The sequence below is a fragment of the Dendrobates tinctorius genome, unplaced genomic scaffold (genome assembly GCF_039654945.1).
Source record: "Dendrobates tinctorius isolate UK_male_01 unplaced genomic scaffold, ASM3965494v1 ptg000030l, whole genome shotgun sequence".
Lineage (NCBI taxonomy): Eukaryota > Metazoa > Chordata > Amphibia > Anura > Dendrobatidae > Dendrobates > Dendrobates tinctorius.
The window spans coordinates 6,176,724-6,194,819 of NW_027361698.1; the positions used below are offsets into that span (position 1 = coordinate 6,176,724).

Here is an 18,096-nt window from a genome sequence, read left to right on the forward strand (position 1 = left end):
TTTGGGATTGTTTTCTGCCTTTGGCGCTAGGTGGCTTGAATGTGTACAAGGCATCCCAAAATCTGGAGATTACCAAAGGATTTTGGGTTGCAATGAGGTGCCCAGTGTCAGATGGTTTGTGTGCTAGGTCATGGATCTTCTAGCAGGAGAATGACGCCAAACATACTTTAAGAATTTGCCAGAAATAGATGGAAACAAAGCTCTGGAGAGTTATGATGTGGCCAGTAATAAGTCCGGATCTAAATCCCATTGAACACCTGTGGAGATACAGTTGAGGCCAAAAGTATTGACACCCCTGCAATTCTGTCAGATAATACTCAGTTTCTTCCTGAAAATGATTGCAAGCACAAATTCTTTGTTATTATTATCTTCATTTAATTTGTCTTAAATGAAAAAACACAAAAAGAATTGTCCTAAAGCCAAATTGGATATAATTCCACACCAAACATAAAAAAAGAGGGTGGACAAAAGTATTGGCACTGTTTGAAAAATCATGTGATGCGTCTCTAATTTGTGTAATTAACAGCACCTGTAACTTACCTGTGGCACCTAACAGGTGTTGGCAATAACTAAATCACACTTACAGCCAGTTGACATGGCTTAAAGTTGACTCAACCTCTGTCCTGTGTCCTTGTGTGTACCACATTGAGCATGGAGAAAAGAAAGAACGCCAAAGAACTGTCTGAGGACTTGAGAAACCAAATTGTGAGGAAGTATGAGCAATCTCAAGGCTACAAGTCCATCTCCAAAGACCTGAATGTTCCTGTGTCTACCGTGCGCCGTGTCATCAAGAAGTTTAAAGCCCATGGCACTGTGGCTAACCTCCCTAGATGTGGACGGAAAAGAAAAATTGACAAGAGATTTCAACGCAAGATTTTGCGGATGTTGGATAAAGAACCTCGACTAACATCCAAACAAGTTCAAGCTGCCCTGCAGTCCGAGGGTACAACAGTGTCAACCCGTACTATCCGTCGGTGTTTGAATGAAAAGGGACTGTATGGTAGGAGACCCAGGAAGACCCCACTTCTTACCCCGAGACATAAAAAAGCCAGGCTGGAGTTTGCCAAAACTTACCTGAAAAAGCCTAAAACGTTTTGGAAGAATGTTCTCTGTTCAGATGAGACAAAAGTAGAGCTTTTTGGGCAAAGGCATCAACATAGAGCTTACAGGAGAAAAAAGAGGCATTCAAAGAAAAAAACACGGTCCCTACAGTCAAACATGGCGGAGGTTCCCTGATGTTTTGGGGTTGCTTTGCTGCCTCTGGCACTGGACTGCTTGACCGTGTGCATGGCATTATGAAGTCTGAAGACTACCAACAAATTTTGCAGCATAATGTAGGGCCCAGTGTGAGAAAGCTGGGTCTCCCTCAGAGGTCATGGGTCTTCCAGCAGGACAATGGCCCAAAACACACTTCAAAAAGCACTAGAAAATTGTTTGAGAGAAAGAACTGGAGACTTCTAAGGTGGCCAGCAATGAGTCCAGACCTGAATCCCATAGAACACCTGTGGAGAGATCTAAAAATAGCAGTTTGGAGAAGGCACCCTTCAAATATCAGGGACCTGGAGCAGTTTGCCAAAGAAGAATGGTCTAAAATTCCAGCAGAGCATTGTAAGAAACTCATTGATGGTTACCGGAAGCGGTTGGTCGCAGTTATTTTGGCTAAAGGTTGTGCAACCAAGTATTAGGCTGAGGGTGCCAATACTTTTGTCTGGCCCACTTTTGGAGTTTTGTGCGAAATGATCTATGTTTTGCTTTTTGCTACATTCTCTTTTGTGTTTTTTCATTTAAGACAAATTAAATGAAGATAATAATACCAAAGAATTTGTGATTGCAATCATTTTCAGGAAGAAACTGAGTATTATCTGACAGAATTGCAGGGGTGTCAATACTTTTGGCCACAACTGTATCTTAAAATTGCAGTTGGGAGAAGGTGCCCTTCAAATATCAGAGACCTGGAACAGAAGAGTGGTCCAAAATTCCAGTTGGGAGGTTTAATAAGCTTGTTAATGGTTATAGGAAGCAATTGATTGCAGTTATTTATGCCAAAGGGTGTGCAAGCAAATATTAAGTTCAGGATGACAACAATTTTGTCCGGACCACTTTTGGGTTTTGTCACACATAGGGTAGGAAAGGCTAAGTGCAACACGAAGGGATAAGGGAATGGGAACCAAACACTAGGGAAGGGGGGAGTGGAGACCCCTAGACAGATCTAACGTCACTCTGTCAGTCCTATCGTCCCTATATAGGTTCCGCAGCTATCGCTGAGCATGATACCTTATCCCTGCCTGACCCTGGTGATAAGCCCTGCACTGGGAAGGACAGAATGAGCACTATTCAATCCTCACTATCGCTAAAGGCAACTGGGATAGACAAATGAAACAAGGGAACACTTAGCTTGAGAAGACTCAGAGACAAGCACCAATGTCCTCCAAACTCCAAAAAGGATGATAGTCACAGAGTTGTTCTTAAGCCACTCCTTTGTTATTTTAGCTGTGTGCTTAGGGTCATTGTCTTGTTAGAAGGTGAACCTTTGGCTAAGACTGAGGTCCAGTGCACCCTGGAAGAGGCTTTCATCCAGGATATCTGTGTACTTGGCCGCCTTCAATTGCATCCAGTTGTCCTGTCCCTGCAGCTGAAAAGCACCCCCATAGCATGATGCTGCCACCACCATGTTTCACTGTTGGGATTGTATTGGGCAGGTGATGAGCAGTTACTGGTTTTCTCCACACATGCCGCTTAGAATTATCACCAAAAAGTTCTATCTTCATCTCATCAGACAAGAGAATCTTATTTCTCATGGTCTGGGAGTCCTTCATGTGTTTTTTAGCTAACTCTATGCAGGCTTTCATATGTCTTGCACTGAGGAGAGGTTTCCGTCTGGCCACTCTGCCATAAATGCCCGACTGGGAGAAGGCTGCAGTGATGGAAGAAAGTCAGCTATCTCCCTACTGCATCTGTGGAGCTCAGCCACAGTGATCTTGGGGTTCTTCTTTATCTCTCTCACCATGCCTCTTCTCCCACGATTGCTCAGTTTGGCTGGACAGCCAGGTCTAGGAAGACTTCTGGTGGTCCCAAACTTCTTCCATTTAAGGATTATGAAGGCGACTGTGCTCTTAGGAACCTTGGATACTGCAGAAATTCTTTTGTAACCTTGGCCAGATCTGTGCCTTGCCACAATTCTGTCTCTGAGCTCCTTGGCCAGTTCCCTTGACTTCACGATTCTCATTTGGTCTGACATGCACTGTGAGCTGTGAGGTCCTATATAGACAGGTGTGTGCCTTTACATATCAAGTCCTATCAGTTTAATTAAACACAGCTGGACTTCAATGAAGGCGTAAAACCAGCTCAAGGAGGATCATAAGGAAATGGACAGCATGTGACTTAAATATGAGTGTCTGAGCAAAGGGTCTGAATACTTATGACCATGTGATATTTCAGTTTTTATTTTAATGAATTTGCAAAAATTTCTACATTTCTGTTTTTTTCAGTCAAGATGGGGTGCAGAGTGTACACTCCCTGACAGAAGTTATGTCGCTTATCCATGTTATGTAAATAAAAGCTTATAACCTGACATTAAATTCATCCATTGGTTGTATAAATTATTATTTTGAAAGCTGAAACCCTCCAAAATGTGGTTTAGGTTAAGAAAATAAATTGGCATCAATGCAGAAATATTGATCATTTAATGGACACAGAATGGTCAGATTTTGGCAAGACAGAAGTTTTGTCGCCTGGTCATATAATGCACCCAATCCTAGTTTACATCCTCACCTGTGCCCAGTAAATGATCGGCTAATTAGTGGGTGTGTATAAAAAGAGACCCAGCACCCCAGACCTTCACTTGAGCTGCAACTTGAGCTCTGACAACATGCCAAAAACCTACCCTGCAACCAAAGCCTGGATTATCAAGAGGCTGAAGACCAGATCCACTGCAGAGGTGGCTGGCCCCTTTAATGTGTCTTATCGTCAAGTACAAAGAATTAAAAAAAATTCGAAGAGACTGGAGATATGTTTGACAAGCCCAGGTCCGGCAGACCCCGCAAGACAACCGCTCAATAGGAACCCTTGTTGGTTAGAAAATCCAAAGCAAGCCCCTCTTCCACTGCAGCAGAGCTCCAACAGGCCTGGTCACCTCAAGTCCCTTTGTCAGCTAGAACAGTTTGTAGGATTCTGTCTCAAAATGGCCTCCATGGTCGAATCAGTGCCAAGAAGCCAGCACTAAACAAAAGGCAAATAAAAAACCGTGTGGCATTTACAAAGTCCCACAGCCTGCTAAACAGATGGACGCTGGAAAAGTGACAGAAGGTCGATTTCTCTGATGAATCTTCAGTAGAATTACACCACAGCCACCGCAAATACTGCAGGAGACCTATTGGAGCCCGTATGGATCCAAAATACACCCAGAAAACAGTTAAATTTGGTGGTGGAAAGATCATGGTCTGGGGTTACATTCACTATGGGGGTGTGCAAAACATTTGCAAGGTGGAAGGCAATATCAATAGCCTAAAATATCAAGAAGTATTAGCTACCTCTTATATTTCAGTTCATAAAAGGGGTCAAATTCTGCAGCAGGATGGTGCTCCATTTCATACATCCATCTCTACAACAAAGTTTCTCCAGGCAAATAAGATCTAGTTGCTCAAGGACTGGCCAGCCCAGTCACCAGACATGAACGTCATTGAGCATGTTTGGGGTAGGATGAAAGAGTAAGCTTGGAAGACAAAACCAAAGAATCTAGATGAACTCTGGGAGGCAAGTAAGACTGCATTCTTTGCTATTCCTGATGACTTCATTAATAAATTGTATGAATCATTGTTGAACCGCATGGATGCAGTCCTTCAAGCTCATGGAAGTCACACAAAATATTAAATATGACTCTAATAGCACCACAACTTCATTCACCAATGTTATGCAACATATATTTGTATTAAGTTACTTATTTGTTTGAATATCACATTACTTTCTGTGGCCGACAAAACTTTTGTCTTGCCAAAATCTGACAATTCTGTGTCCATTAAATGATCAATATTTCTGCATTGATGCCAATTTATTTTCTTAACCTGAACCACATTTCGGAGGGTTTCAGCTTTCAAAAGAATAATTTATACAACCAATGGATGAATTTAACGTCAGGTTATAAGCTTTTATTTACATAACATGGATTAGTGACATAACGTCTGTCAGGGAGTGTACATTAATGAGAAAAAAATGAACTTTTTTGAATTTACCAAATGGCTGCAATGAAACAAAGATTGAAAAATGCAAAGGGGTCTGAATACTTTCCGTACCCACTGTATAAATATAGCCTTATATATGGTTTAGCATGTATAATATATATATAGATCCTAAGCTATATACCCATCTATATTTACTTTGCAATATATATGTGAATGTATATGTGTGTATAATACACTGCTCTTCACAGATGAAAGCAGGTTCACACTGAGCACATGTGACAGACATGACAGAGTCTGGAGACGCCGTGGAGAGCGATCTGCTGCCTGCAACATCCTTTAGCATGACCGGTTTGGCAGTGGGTCAGTAATGGTGTGGGGTGGCATTTCTTTGGAGGGCCGCACAGCCCTCCATGTGCTCGCCAGAGGTAGCCTGACTGCCATTAGGTACCGAGATGAGATCCTCAGACCCCTTGTGAGACTGTCCAGGAGTTGGCGGTTGCTTTAGTCCGGGTCTGGGAGGAGATCCCTCAAGAGACCATCCGTCGCCTCATCAGGAGCATGCCCAGGCATTGTACAGTATGGAGGTCATACAGGCACGTGGAGGCCACCAGGGCTGTGGAGTCGGTAAGCCAAACCTGCGACTCCGACTCCTCAATTTCCCTTCCACCAACTCCACGACTCTGACTCCAACATATATTGCTTATTTTTAAGTGAAAAATTTATTGTAGTACAATGTGAATTTCAGACATTTAATCATTTTTATGATACAATAATCAAGATATTTAGATAGAACATAATATATATTTATTGGAATACAACTTTAGAACACAAAAAACTGTAATAAATTGTAAATATGTAACACACTATGTAATATCATCATGTAATATTTTTGTAATATAAACTATGTAAGTGGCAAAAAACAGTTTTCAACAAAAACATACTAAATAACATTTGTGCAGTCTATGAATTTGTTCTAAGAAATAGATTTGCCTCCATCAGATCCTTCTTCATAGATTACCTCAAATCTGACCTAATAATTTTAAGGCCAGAGAACAACCTCTCTACACTAACTTGGGTTGGAGGCAAAGCCGTAACCACATGGGCAACATCTCTAACAATTTCCAAGTATAAAGGAATGGCCTCGTGCACAGTCAGTTTTGATGAACGGTTGAATTTTTCTTTTTCTTTGAGAGCAAGTGAAACATTTTGCTGAAATATGGTCAATCTGCTTGCTATAGGAGATGGAGTAAAATCTTTTTCCTTGCAGCAACGCTTTGCCTGCTCCATATCATCCAAATACTTGTCAAAGTCAAATGCCTCATCTGATGAGGATGAAGATATGGCAGCAGTAGCACTGTCAGGACCCGAGTCCTCTTGCGCCTGGCAGTCCTCCTGTAGGCCACTCATCCTAACTGCTACCTTAGTCAGAGCTTCTTTTCCTTTAGTAAGCTGTTGATCATCAAGCAATATACAATGACTTGAGTCCACATAAACAGCTGCCAGAAAAATTTTATTTTCCAATAGCTGTGTCTCTCTCCGTTTCATTGAAGCAGAAATGCCATCTGCGATTAAATCTCCTCTTTGGGACAGGCAAAATAGCAAGTTCTTCCACTCCCTTATGAAAATGCCAGGAGTTAAATCCTCAGTTTGTAATTTTTTAGTCACGGTAAATAGGTGATTAAGCAATTCCTTCAATTCAGCCACCTGTGTCCATTGACCTTCATTTAGGGTTACCTGAGGGTTCGCCATATCTATAAGAAACGGTTTTAGCCAGGATGAAAACTAGGGAGGGACAGAACCTCATACTGTTCCACAGAATCTCATACTGCACACCTCAGCTGCTGCACACCCCTACACTTGAAAATAAAGCCTGCACCTTGAGGCCTGTTTCACACATCCGTTTGTGTCCATCAGTTAAAATCCGCCGTTTTGCAAAAAAAAACGGATCCGCCATTTTTCTTGGCGGATCCGTTTTTCCCATTGAGTTGCATTACTGGCGGATCTTGATGGATGGCCATCCGTTGGATCCGTTTTTTTGCGGATCCGCCAAAATTTTGACGTCCACCGACATGCCCGAACGGACCATGCAACGTTTTTTTGGGCGGCAGGATCCGCACTTCTCACTGCGCATGCCCGAAAGACTTCACTCAGCCGGAAATTTATCCCTAAACTCTGTTCTGGCGGCTGAAAAATCTCTCTCTCTCGCAGCGGTTCCTTTAAAATTCTTCCTTTCACGAATCGGTCCGGTGACAAACGTTGTGGTCAGTACAGGAACGGATCCGCTCTCCGCCATTTTAGCGGATTTTGACTGACCAAAAAAAATGATGTGTGTTTTAGGCGCTCGCTCAAAACACATTTGTTCAGAGCGGCCTATCACATTCAGTAATCAAAGTCATGTTTGTGTGTGTGTAGCCCATTCACTATCTCCATCTAACCCCCACTCCCTGAAGATGGCTGGACCATCATTGTAAATACACCATTGTAAATGCAAACCTGTGCTTTGTATCCCCCCCACCTCATTGGAGATTGTAAGCTCCACGAGCAGGGTCGTCTTATTTCACTTTAATTATTGTATTGTTAACGTTGTTACTTATGACTGTTGTGTTTGAAACTGTTCAACTGTAAAGCGCTGCGGAATATGTTGGCGCTATATAAATAAAGATTATTATTATTATTATGTGTGAAACAGGTCAATCCAGTGTATTTATTCCAACTATCAATTGATGTTGATGTTACTGAAGACGAGCAATGCCTGTCCTGGGCGTCCTTTTGGGCAGCTATGAGGTGTCCCTGACTGGTGCTAAAAAAAAAAAAGGAGTGTTAGTCTGTGTGCTACCCGGCTTTCATTCTTTTTGGTACAGATACGATATGGATAGACAGATATGGGTATATAGATAGAGCAGATTTCTAATCTGATTTTGCTATTGAAAACATTATCTATGAGCTCAAAAACCTTTCAGGTGATGCAGTTTTTTAAAAAGCTGATCTGCTTTTGCAGCTGAAAAACGTATCCTCAAAAAACGCAGGAAAAACTCTGTGTGTGAATGTAGCCTTAGATCAGGAATAGAACAGCCATTTATAGGACATTTCATAACTTTCCCAAATTCCTATGAAAAAATATTCAGCACATTCTGCACATTGAATTACTGTACCCAATTTATTATATATTTTAGGAGTCGGAGTCGGTCCATTTTATACCGACTCCGACTCCACAGCCCTGGAGGCCACACAATACTGAGCCTCATCTTGACTTGTTTTATTGACATTACAATTCCGCTTTAATTTTGTGTGTGACTCCAAATCCAGGCCTCCATTGGTTAATAAATTTGATTTCCATTGATGATTTTTGTGTGATTTTGCTGTCAGCACATTCAACTCTGTAAAGAACAAAGTATTCAATGAGAATATTTCATTCATTCAGAACTAGAATGTGTTATGTGAGTGTTCCCTTTATTTTTTTGAGCAGTGTATATTAGACACACACACGCAGATACGTCATACATCTTAGAATAGAATATGACCCAAGAGTCAGGATCATTTGACAGGAGTAGTAACGTATTTTTTCCTAATAGTCAGTAGGTCTGTGCCTATAATTTAACCTTTTCATTGTGTGTCTATGGGTCATGTTTGTGTAATGCTGGTATACAGCGCCACCTAGTGATGAGGGAAGGATACACACTAGCCTTGTGCTATTTTGGTCACAGTGTAAAATGATGTGCAATCGTGTGAATAAATCAGGGAGAATACTAATCTCCAACTGTCTATAGAAAAATGTTTTATTCATGTTATTAAAAATGACAATTGAGATCCACGCTTTATCCGTGGGAGTGTATTTTACTTTTAGAATCGTTATTTTTGCTGACGTCATGGCAGCCCGTCCGATCATGGTGCTACTTTTCTCGCCTGGCAGGGTATTAAAGCGTAAAGAGCGCTGGCTGACTTTCAGGGGCATATTGTGGGTTCCACTTTGGGGGCATTGTGATTGTGTGAGGGAACATCATGTCTGCCCCTGGGTACACACTGCAGCGGACATGCTAAGGGCATGAGGCTGGCGTGGTATAGGGGGCGCACTGTACCAGCCTCTCCTCTGGAATCAGAAGTCGTTTGTTGACTCGAAACTCCCACTTCTGTTTCCAAATGAGGTTCTGGAGCAGCTGCTTGTAATACAAGGAATACATTGCTGACTAATATAAATGATTACAAATATTGGAAGCCTCTACCTGCTTTTGCTTGTATATGATCGTATGGCTACCATATATATAGCCGTATGATCTATGACACATGTAATACTCTTTGCTAATTGTTGTCCTTATATCATGCTCATGCTCCGCCATCTTTTATGTTGTGGTGCTTTAAATTGGCACCTAGAGTGACTACCTACCGTGTGTGGTGACAATATGGCCATTCAGAGAATGCTTACTTTGAAAAGCCGTCACTGATGACTAGTCTGAGGCCAGTTCCTGGCGGCTGCTGCCCCTGCTCCTCTAGAGCAGGGTTCCCCAGCTCCAGTCCTCAAGGCCCACCAACAGGTCCTGTTTTCAGGATTTCCCTTGTATTGTACAGGTGATGCAATTATCACCTGGGGAATACTAAGGAAAACATGACCTGTTGGCGGGCCTTGAGGACTGGAGTTGGGGAACACTGCTCTAGACTGACAGGTCCGTCCCTGTACACACATAGGGAGAGATCTGTCAATCTAGGGGAGCAGGGGGGGAGAAAACGGCCGGGGAACAGCCGCGGATTAGACATTAGAGATGCTACGGGCCCAATTCAGTTTTGCGTTTGCTCCTCCTTTGGTGCTTTTCTCCAGTTTTTCATTTATTTGATCTATTTTGCCTGTCTTATTTTGTTTGTCATTGAGGGGTAGCCAGACGTTTTTCACCTGTTTTTCATTTGTTTTTTTTAAATCTATTTTATGTATTTTCCTGTGTTATTATGTGTTTGACTGATTCATCAATTGCGACATAAAAAGGCTCAAAATGTCCTCCAGTCCGTCTCTGGAATGATCTTTTATATATGCCAGAAATTTTTCTTTTTTCTTTTTTAAATATTGTATAATTTTGCAAAACTTTTTGCACTCAGAAGTCACAAAACGGGTTAAATGCAAAAATAACAAGCGTTTTTTTTTATTTTTCATAAAATTCATGAGCTAAAAAACCCTCAACGAATATTACACGACAAGAAAAGTGACGTAAAAGACGGCCGCCATACCTCAAATGATGGGCGATTTCATAAAGCAGGTTATTGCAGGTCTCTCCCAACGTGCGTGCATGGCAATGGACCCGTCAGTCTACGGTAGTGGGGCGGTAAGTGGCAGTGGGGATCGGACTGGGACGAGCCATCCAAGAGAAATAGTTTGTACTCTGCAGCATAAAACATATATGGGGCAGTATAGCAACCTGGATACTGTACACACAGGGCTTGTTTGCACCACAGTGATTCTCTTCTGGGTACTGCCCATTTTAAATGAGGAGTGCCATAGAGTTTGAAGAGGTTTGCCACATCTTTTTTTATTTTAATATTTCTTTAAAGGTTCAGAGTGTGCTGTGAAAAGGGAAATGGCCCATATTCACCCCGGGTCCATTGATGCTGTTCTGTCCCTCTGGCTGGGTACATCGTTGCTCTTTTCTCCTTCTTTTCCTGCTAAAGCCAATCGGTGGCCAAGCATTATCAATGATTGGCTGCAGCGGGAATGTGCCGCCAAGGCTGGCAGAGAAGGAGGAGAGAGTGCCGGTGGACCCAGCCACAGGAGACATACCTTTTCCCATTTACCGTCACTGGAACTGTATGAAGGCTGTTTTTTACAGGAAGATTTGTAGTTTGGTACTATTTTGAGGTATAAACAATTTCTTGATTAACTGCATGGTGGTGCTTAAAATAAACAGTTCTGGATTTCGATTTACGGTACTTATTTTGCATTGCAAATTGGCTCTTCAGAGAGGAAGAGGGCTGTAGCGCCACCTATTGGAAAGTGCAATCCTAAGAGTCATTATCGTTAAAGGGTCCATATTGACTTTTGGGATTGCTACTTCTTATAGGTGGCACTATAGTTCTAGTCCTCTTCCTCTCTGAAGTGGTATATTTAATTTCCCAGAGGAGTATGCATGGCGTTTAAGGCTATGTGCACACGCTGCGGATTGGTCTGCGGATTTTTATCTGCAGAACCGCAGGTAAAATGACCTGCGGATTGCTCTGCGGTTTATCATCTCTACAATGAAGGAGATGGTAAACCGCAGCAGAATCCGCAGAAAAGAAGTGACGTCATTTCTTTCTGCAGATTCAAAACCGCAGCTTTTCCTCAGTTAAAAATCCGCTGCATGTGCACAGCAGAATGTAAATCTCATAGACTTACATTGTACTGTACACTGTCTGCAGAACTGCTGCGGCCAAAACCGCAGCTGATCCGCAGCGTGTGCACATAGCCTAAGTCTCCTCACTCTGACATGCCAAACCTTGTCACTCTCCCCAGGGAGAACAGTTACCCTGTAGATCCCAGTCTTAAACCTCTCACCTATGCAAATCAGATCTCATACTTTGCACTGATGTGGGGCCGTACCCCGAAACACGTGTCTGCAAATTGAGATTCTGATTTGGCTTTAATCTTAAGTCATATAGTAAGGTTCATTTAAGGGTCAATATTTTCTTTTAGGATTGGACTTCCAATAGGTGACCCTAGGGTTTAAGTCCTTTTTCTCTCTGAAGAGACAGTTTGTAAACATGTAATTTTTCCGAGGAGCATGCATGGTATATAAGTCTCCTCACATGCCAGGCCTGGCTTGTCACTCTCCACATGGTGAAACATTAAACCTTATTTTGCATTGTGACGTCAGCAACAAAAGGTTGCCACCAGACTAAAAGCCCATGAAGTTCCCTGTGGAGGTCCGTTTAATTTGTGGCACGTCCTGTTAGTCGTGCTCGTCATCTTTAAATTCCCCTTGAATACTGAGCTGTGTGGCACTGCTGGGACGTAATAAATAATCACTAGTACGCCGTTATTCAGAGAAGGAGAAATAAACACTGGCAGAGCAGATAGATTTTTTTTTTTCTTTCTGTGTACAGCAGTGGTGAGGCTTAATTTTAAGAATGTATGAAAGACATGGTTTTATATTCCCAGAAACGGAATCCAATTTTAGATAATCCATAGGACAAAGCAGCTGCACCATGTGCGTCAGGCTTTGTATTGATAAGCATGTCTAGAATACATTATTTCATGGCGGCCTAGCTGGCAGCAGCACGAACATCAACACTTACATTTTAAAGGGAAAGTCTGTACCTTTCTAGCCCCCGCCTCACTTTAACCACACAAAATCTAAAAATTCAGGCACGAATAACATTAACCCACTTTCTCATTGTTAGAGTTCTCCAGAAAGCTTAGCTATAGGGAGTAGTGATGAGCGAGCATACTCGTTACTCGAGATTTCCCGAGCATCCTCGAGTGATCTCGATGTTTTGATAAGATTGGACATTTCTGAACTCAGCGATGCCAAATATGTGTATTTTTTTTTTCATTGTTTTATTTTCATTGAGACAAAAGAGAGGTGATTTGAACTTTTGTGTTTATTTTAATTTTTTTCAGATTTTTTTTAATACTTTTAAACATTTCACTGTGTTTAGTAGAGAACTTGAAGCTGCAATTGTCCGATCACTTCTGCTATACATAGCAGTGCTTCAACACTTATACGTACAGCAGAAATCACGATCTCCTATGAACGCCAACTGCAGGAGGATCGTAATGACAGGCACATGGGACATCAGCAGACACTTGGCTGGCATGACAACCCATCGACGCCCCGCGATCATGCCGATGGGAGCGTGGAATGACATGAGCGCACGTTAAATCCTGCTTTCAGAGATCGACAGCAGGATTTCACAAGTTAACAGCCTCAGGCGGAGTTCCGTTCCACCTGCAGCTGTTAAAAGCATCAAAGGCAGGACACGTCATATGACATAAATATACGTCATATATCGTGAAGGGGTTAAGACAGCTAGTGCAGGTTATGAATAAACTTTCCTATAATAAATATATATATAATATATATCTAGTGTTCAGCACAAAAGAGTGCATCCCTTTGAAAATGAAGATTTTAGTCAATATCTCACTGAACAATTTTAACGACTGAGTTTCCTGGACCATTTTTACCCATAACATGAGAGTAAAGTTCATATTATAACTTTCATTACTAAATCTTCAGTTTTACTGAAATTAGGTAATGCAGAAATGAGTACAACCCATATCAAACACTACTAAATGTAGTATTTTTTATGACCTCCGTGATTTTTAATGACAGAATGGAATGAACCAGTGATGCTCAACTTGTTACATATGTTTAATTCTACGGTGACTGGAAGGGTGTTGGCAGGACAGATGGCCGTAACACCGTGTGATTCCTCCCTCTGGCTCATTTGCAGCTCTTTCCTTCCCTACACAGACCCAGAATTAGGGAGTAAAACCTTTCATACTGCTCTTGGCTTGTCCATGAGTGCTGCTGTCCAACGTGAGCTTTAAAAAGTCTAAGTAAAAAAAAAATTATGAAAGTTTGTATATCCTTGTCAGGTTCCGATGTTCAGTAATTGTAAAGACTGTTAGCTAATATCATACATGTATCAGTTTGGTTGGTTCACATATAGAATTGTTTTTTTTATATTATAGTAAATATGAAAGATAACGAGAGCATCAAGAATACTGAAGAACGACTTTTCCTAGATCTTGACCTTCACCATGAGGACACATTGCTACCTCTTCATACATCCATTGTACTGTTTCTGATGTCCTATTGCGATTGCAAGACATTGAAAACCTTTCTAGTGATACCAGAAGACGACCCCACGACTCTCAAGGAAGGTTTTTTCCCAAGTAACCTGAACGTCTCAATCATCTCCAGAAAAGATCTTCCAGCAATTGTCCAGAGCTCTCGTCTTCCGGTTTTTCTGGAGGCCTCTGGTGCGTTCTGTAGAGCCGGTCTGGCTGTGGTGCTTAGACACATTATACAGAGAACATTCCTTTCCAATCCCTCCAGGAAAGATGTGATCGAACTTCTAGGGTTTAAAAAGACCTGCCTAAAGGCTTGTGCTGAAGTAAGTTTTATATCCTTAATCTTGGTTTGGGGATCTCGGTAGATGTACACCTATTCCAATGAACGTACATCCATGTAATCTATCATTGTGCTGTGCCTGATATTATTGTTACTGCTCCATGCTTTGGCTCCCAAGTGGGGTGCCCTGTATCACACACAACTTGATACTTGGGGGTTGATTCTCTAATACTGACATTCTGCCCACCAGTGCTAACATAGGGCTTGGGGGTTTCCACTGGAGTACAATGCCCTGAGTTTACGAAGAGGCGCACCCCACTTAATAAATCTGGCGCATCTCCCCAGTGGCGTGCTGCTCTACACCTTACCGGAAATGCTACTCCAGTTAGGGACTGAAGTAGCATCTCTGGCTTAAGAAGAATCGGCGCTTTTTTTTCTACATTTTAGGAGTTTTGCCCGTCCAAACCCGACTTCTCTCCAGCTCCACCTATTTTGATGGAGTTGTTTCAAAATGGTGTGAAAATGACAAAAGACAAACTCCACATTGCCCAAAAATTTTTCTACTTTTCAGAGCATTTTTTGTTTTCTTTCTTGCTGTAAAGCTTTGATATAGCGCCCCTTATTGTTTTGTTCTAGCAGAATATTGATGTCACATAAATATTAATGTGCAAAAAAAAATATTTTTGGAAACCTGTTGAGGTAATGATTCAGTAAATTGGCTTTAATTAGGATTTTGTTGAAGAGTTGAGTGTGCCAACAAGTGTAAGTTCTGTCTGTGGTGATGAAATGCCATGTTCGTGATATGTAAGCACATACATTGTGGCTTAGTAAGTGTTTCTAGATTTCATGCCAGCGAGTTCTGCAGCGTGCGACTACACGGCTAGAAATCTAGGCAGACATGTTGGAACAGACACGGCCTACGCTGTAGAAACTCTACCTTAATTAACCTTTAATTACGTCTAGCGTGCTGCGCTTGCATCTGTCTGCCATGTCAGCTACTAATCTCCTCACAATGTAGAAGAAATGTTTTGTCTCGCATCCCAGCATTGGATTTCCAAAAATGTATCCTTCTCCATTGAGATGGGCTTGTCAGATGTTTGTTATTGTAACGTGTCAGAGGCCAACGTCACTGAAACATTTCATGCCGTATTTTTCTGTCTGACTGGATGACGTATTGGTCCCATCACCAGTTTTCGGGGGGGGGTTATGTAACACTATATTTGGGGGAGAAGCCCGGCTTCATCAATGGGACAACCATTCTACACAAATAGATATGAATTCCGCATCCTAGACAGAGAAAGGGTCCCATTTGTCACAATACCCTTTTTTAAACCAGACCTCCGAGCCATTTGTCTTTGCACATAAATGAACATGACAGGTACAGCCACAGAGAAATGTGAGATATATCATCACTCATGCACGGGGGCATTGAGGCTGTCAATAGGGGATACCGTGGGGTCATTGTTGCTGAAGGGGGATTGTCTGTCTACCATTTGTAGGGACATTCGGACAGGCAGTCGGAGAGCTTGGTATGGCATGTAGCATTTTGAAGTATTCTAAATGACAATGAGGGGGACTTTTGCTGACATTAAGGGGCATTCAGACTAATAATAGATGGTGTTGTGATGAACTGTATGGGGGCATTGTGGTGAAGACTAATCTTGCTGTCGATAAGAAATAGGGATAAAGTTGTCATCAACTTGAAGATATTGAGTCTACAAATAGAGGCGATAGTGGGTGACACTATGAATGATGCTGTAAGGTCGGGTTTACGTATTTCGCAATCCGTATACGGACCACAATATTCAATTTCACGGTAGATCTCCCAGCCTGAGCTTACAGCCTTATTTGTGTCTATAAGGCTGTTAGTTCAGGTCAAGAGACCTGTTTATCCGGGAATTGTGGTCCAGACATGGACCGTGAAATACACTCATGTGAGCCCAGCCTAACACACAGCTGTCCTACAGATTCTACTTTTGATGGTCCCCCTAGGCCAATGGATTTGTTGTGTAACTTGTTTATATTGTTTTATTTTTTTCTGCTATTTTAAGCATACTATGGAAGTGGCAAAATCTCAATGGGTTGTCCTCTCTTTTTTAAGTCCTCTAAAACAGCACAGCTTAGTCTAAAAACAAAAATTTCTGGTCTCCTTGATTCCTCTTGCAGCATTGATGGGCAGGTGAACAAAATGTCACTACTGCAGACAAAGAGGAAACAAGGAGACCGGTGGAAGTACCATACAGAGGACCACCATGGAAAATAACAAGTATACCTTTTTTAATGCCCCATCCTGCTCACTGTTTTAGAAGAAATAAAAAGGGCTTGCCAAGCTCCTTAAGTAGACTGAGCAAACAGCAAGGTTGTCCTTGACACTACCTAACAGGTCAGTTATGTCACTAGATGGATCTGACATGACTGTTGATACATTTTGCTCTCTTCTACCTACTCCTACATCTGGTTTTAGCATTTCAGTGACAAAGGTATATTTATCTTAATTTTGTAATATGGATGTTTCTATTTTATGCTGTTAGGTTAGCCAGTGGACCAGACTCTGTGAGATCAGCATCCCGTTGGCTGTGGAAACCTTTCTAAAAGACCCCTCTGCCCCTATTCCTCCAGAAGTTCTTCAGCTTGAAAGAAAGCTTGGTGAGCCTGTAAGGGTCCACAATGATGATAAAATACGCCGACAGAAGATGCAGCAGCAAATGAAATCCAATGATACTGCTGAAAGAAAGGAAGCACGAGAAGAAACTTCTCAGAGCAGCATTCAAAAACCTCCAAGTTTGGAACTGATGGCAGCTTTGTCCAAACTAAGTGTTCAAGATGTGCCATCAAAAAGTACAAGAGAACCTGCACACATCAGGAAAGCAAGGAACTCCGACCTCCCATCTCTTGAGCATGTCTTTGCTGAGGGTCTATATTTTACTCTGACTGATGTTGTTCTTCTGCCATGCATCCACCATTTTCTGGTAAGAATTTATTTTATTTTGCTCATTAGGGTGTTTTTTCAAATTGCTGTTAAAGGGATGCTACAGGACTTAGCTATTGATGACCTATCAGGCTAGGGTCACACGAGCGTATATTTTCTCATCCAAGAAACACAGGTCCATTATTCAAATCATACCTGTGAACCCAAGAGAACATGGTTCGGGTAGGTCTTCACCGACCCCGATGTTGCGATCACTGTCATTAACGGTATAACGACGACCGGAAAAAAAAATCTCTGATTTTCCATTTAATTTCTCTCTCCTCCAATGTGATCGCACATCAGAGGAGAGAGAAATAGTGTCCCCCGATTTCCCCACCCCCAGGTACCTCCTGGTGTCCCTGGACCCTCCTGCTTCCCCCCACGGCTGCCGGCGTATTCTTCCGGCTGGCACCCGGCAACAATAGGAGATTTTTCCTCTTGGCTCATTTTGGTCACTGTGATAGATGCTATCACAGTGATCAAAATAAAAAAAAAATAGTAAATCAACCCCCACCCCTTCATTACCCTCTTAGTTAGGGAAAAATAATACAATAAAAAAAGTATTTATTTCCATATTCCCATTAGGTTTAGAATTGGGCTAAAGTGAGTTGAGCTAAAGTTAGGGTTGGGGCTAGGGTTGGTATTAGGGTTGGGGTTAGTTTGTGGATAGGGTTATGGTTAGGGTTGGGATTAGGGTTAGGGGTGTGTTGCGGTTAGGGTAGTAATTAGAATTTGGGGGTTTCCACTGTTTAGGCACAAACAGCGCTCCTTCCCTTCCGAGCTCTGCCTTGCGCCCAAACAGTGGTTTACCCCCACATATGGGGTATCAGCGTACTCAGGAAAAATTGCACAACAACTTTGGGGGTCTAATTTCTCATGTTACCCTTGGGAAAATAAAAATTTGGGGGTGAAAATATCA

At 42.0% G+C, this 18,096-nt stretch overlaps 1 protein-coding gene across 6 annotated transcripts in view; it reads left to right on the forward strand.

The window, feature by feature from the left end:
• Nucleotides 1–18,096, forward strand: part of GSTCD (glutathione S-transferase C-terminal domain containing) — a 196,373-nt gene that overhangs the window by 47,830 nt on the left and 130,447 nt on the right. For all 6 annotated transcript variants that reach the window (XM_073571819.1, XM_073571814.1, XM_073571815.1 and 3 more), the window contains 2 exons: nucleotides 13,828–14,252; nucleotides 16,741–17,178. In XM_073571819.1, the coding sequence (XP_073427920.1) occupies nucleotides 13,833–14,252; nucleotides 16,741–17,178 (858 nt within the window). In that variant the 5' untranslated portion in view covers nucleotides 13,828–13,832. The remainder of the gene's footprint in view (nucleotides 1–13,827; nucleotides 14,253–16,740; nucleotides 17,179–18,096) is intronic.